This window comes from Elephantulus edwardii, unplaced genomic scaffold, assembly GCF_000299155.1.
Source record: "Elephantulus edwardii isolate Elephantulus edwardi_28Jun2011 unplaced genomic scaffold, EleEdw1.0 scaffold00042, whole genome shotgun sequence".
Lineage (NCBI taxonomy): Eukaryota > Metazoa > Chordata > Mammalia > Macroscelidea > Macroscelididae > Elephantulus > Elephantulus edwardii.
In genome coordinates this window covers 20,173,365-20,175,503 of record NW_006399792.1, presented here as the reverse complement: position 1 = coordinate 20,175,503, position 2,139 = coordinate 20,173,365, and the positions used below count along the sequence as shown (strand labels likewise).

Below are 2,139 nucleotides of genomic sequence, written 5' to 3'. Positions count from 1 at the left end.
GACTCGATGGCACATAACAATAACAACAACAACAAACTGTCTTAACTCATCTAGTAAACAAATATTTATCAAATCTATTTGGCAAGCATTATGCTTGGTGGTGAAGATCTAGCAATGAATAAGTAAACAAGGGAAATTATTTCCATATTCTTTTAGAATTTTTTTATTTCTGGTGAAAATAGAAAACTAGAGATAAGTTGTTTTATTTCCCCCCACCAAGCAGTCAACAGACAGACATTTCCATTGTAAATAATTTGGGCAACGGGTTTGTACTTGTGTTGTTCACTTGATCTGGTATAGCACATTGTTTAGTGTGGGTAGGAAAATCTTTTAAATTAATAAATAACAACAGTAAAAAGGATATTTTGAAAATCTGGGACTAGTAAGTTTTTTTTTTACCTGCTAAGAGTTTCAGTTGATTTGCTGCCTTCAGTGGAATCGTGTAACGAGTTGCTGCTTCTGTTGGTAGAGAGAAAGGAGAAATTAAAGACAGCATAATGACATTTTTTTACCAATGTAGTAAAAGTTTGTAAGAAAAAGAATTTAATCTTATCAGGTGAAGTGGTTATCTAGTTAACTAGATGGTAAACATTAACTTCATAATAAAATGAAAGTTTCTCTGAACTCCACAGATTCAGGAGTAAGAATGGAGCAGTGGATCTTCCACATGGACAGATGCTTAAAAAAATGAAGTTAACTTTTAGCCATCAGCAGTCTGCTCTAAGTAGAGTATAGTGCAAGAGTAAGAAAAGACTGGTGACACAGTAGGAAAATTCTTCCCTGGCCAACTGCAGGACCATAGAGTTAGGACAGCCAATGAGGGCTGCTTAAGATTTTCAGGAAGTGGCTTCTGAGGAACAAATTAATATTAACCTCTCTATATTCCCCAACCCCCCACTTTTCACCTGAGTCTCTTAAGTAAGTTCTTAGAACTATCTTTGTTTTAGAATGTGATTTCAAGTTATGGACTTCATTTCTTTATACTGTGTATGCTTTAAATCTGTAGCAATTGAAAGTTACTGATGAAATTAGGATTCTTTTCAGCACTCTTTATTCTCCTCCCAACTCCCCAGGTCATACTTGCTTTATAACCATGGTGTTATGCAGTATTTGTCCTTTTGTGACTGAGATATTTCACTCAGCATGATGCGCTCCAGTGTTCCCCAGGTTGTATGTTTTATGAGTTCCCTGTTTTTCAGTGCTGCATGGTATTCCATTGTATAGATATATCATAGTTTTTCTGTTTGTTTGTTGATGAGCACTTGGGTTGCTTCCTTCACTTTGTTATTGTAAATAATGCAGCAATAAGCATGGATATATATATATATATCTGCTTGGATGTCAGTCTCTTTGGGGTATATTCCCAGTAGTGGAATTGCTGGGTCAAATGGTATTTCAATTTCCAACTTTTTGAGAAATCGCCATCCTGCCTTCCATAGTGGTTGTACCATTTTATACTCCCACCAGCAGTGAATAAGGGTTCCAATCTCTCTACAACCTCACCAGCATTTATTATTTGTTGCTCTGTTGAACTTTGTTATTGTTACTGGAGTGAGATGATATCTCATAATTATTTTTATTTGCATTTTTCTGAGAGCTAGGGATTTTGAACATTTCTTCATGTGTTTGTTTGCTATCTGAATGTCTTCTTTGGTGAAGTACTAATATCCCATGCTCATTTTGGTATTGAGTTGTTTACCCTTTTTCTTGTTGAGATGCCCTATGAGGTTAATTTCCAGATAGTAAATAACTTCAAAGAGCCCTGATGGCTGTTAGCCAAAAAGAATCCACCAGCAGCCCCTGGGGATGAAGATGGAGTCCACAGCCTAGGAAATCCTAGGGAAGAATTCTACTCTGTCCTAAGAGTCAGTATCAACCCAATGGGCAACAGACTTTGGAGTATGGATTGGTTTTCTTGTTGTTATTGTTGTTGTTATGTGCTGTCGAGTTGCTTGTGACTCATCGCGACCCTATGTACAAGAGTCCTAAACTCTGCTCTGTCCTGTGCTAATCGCACCATCTCCAATACACCCATCCTGAATACCCCAGTCACTGAATCAATCCACCTCATTGAGGACCTTCCCCTCCACCCTATCAAGCACGATTTCCCTCTCCAAGGACCGGTCCCTCCTTACAACA

The 2,139-nt window shown here is 37.7% G+C and overlaps 1 protein-coding gene across 1 annotated transcript in view; it reads right to left on the bottom strand.

The window, feature by feature from the left end:
• Positions 1–2,139, bottom strand: part of CCDC158 (coiled-coil domain containing 158) — a 137,976-nt gene that overhangs the window by 36,783 nt on the left and 99,054 nt on the right. Inside the window, exon 20 of the mRNA XM_006885340.1 lies at positions 400–459. Coding sequence (XP_006885402.1) covers positions 400–459 — 60 coding nt within the window. The remainder of the gene's footprint in view (positions 1–399; positions 460–2,139) is intronic.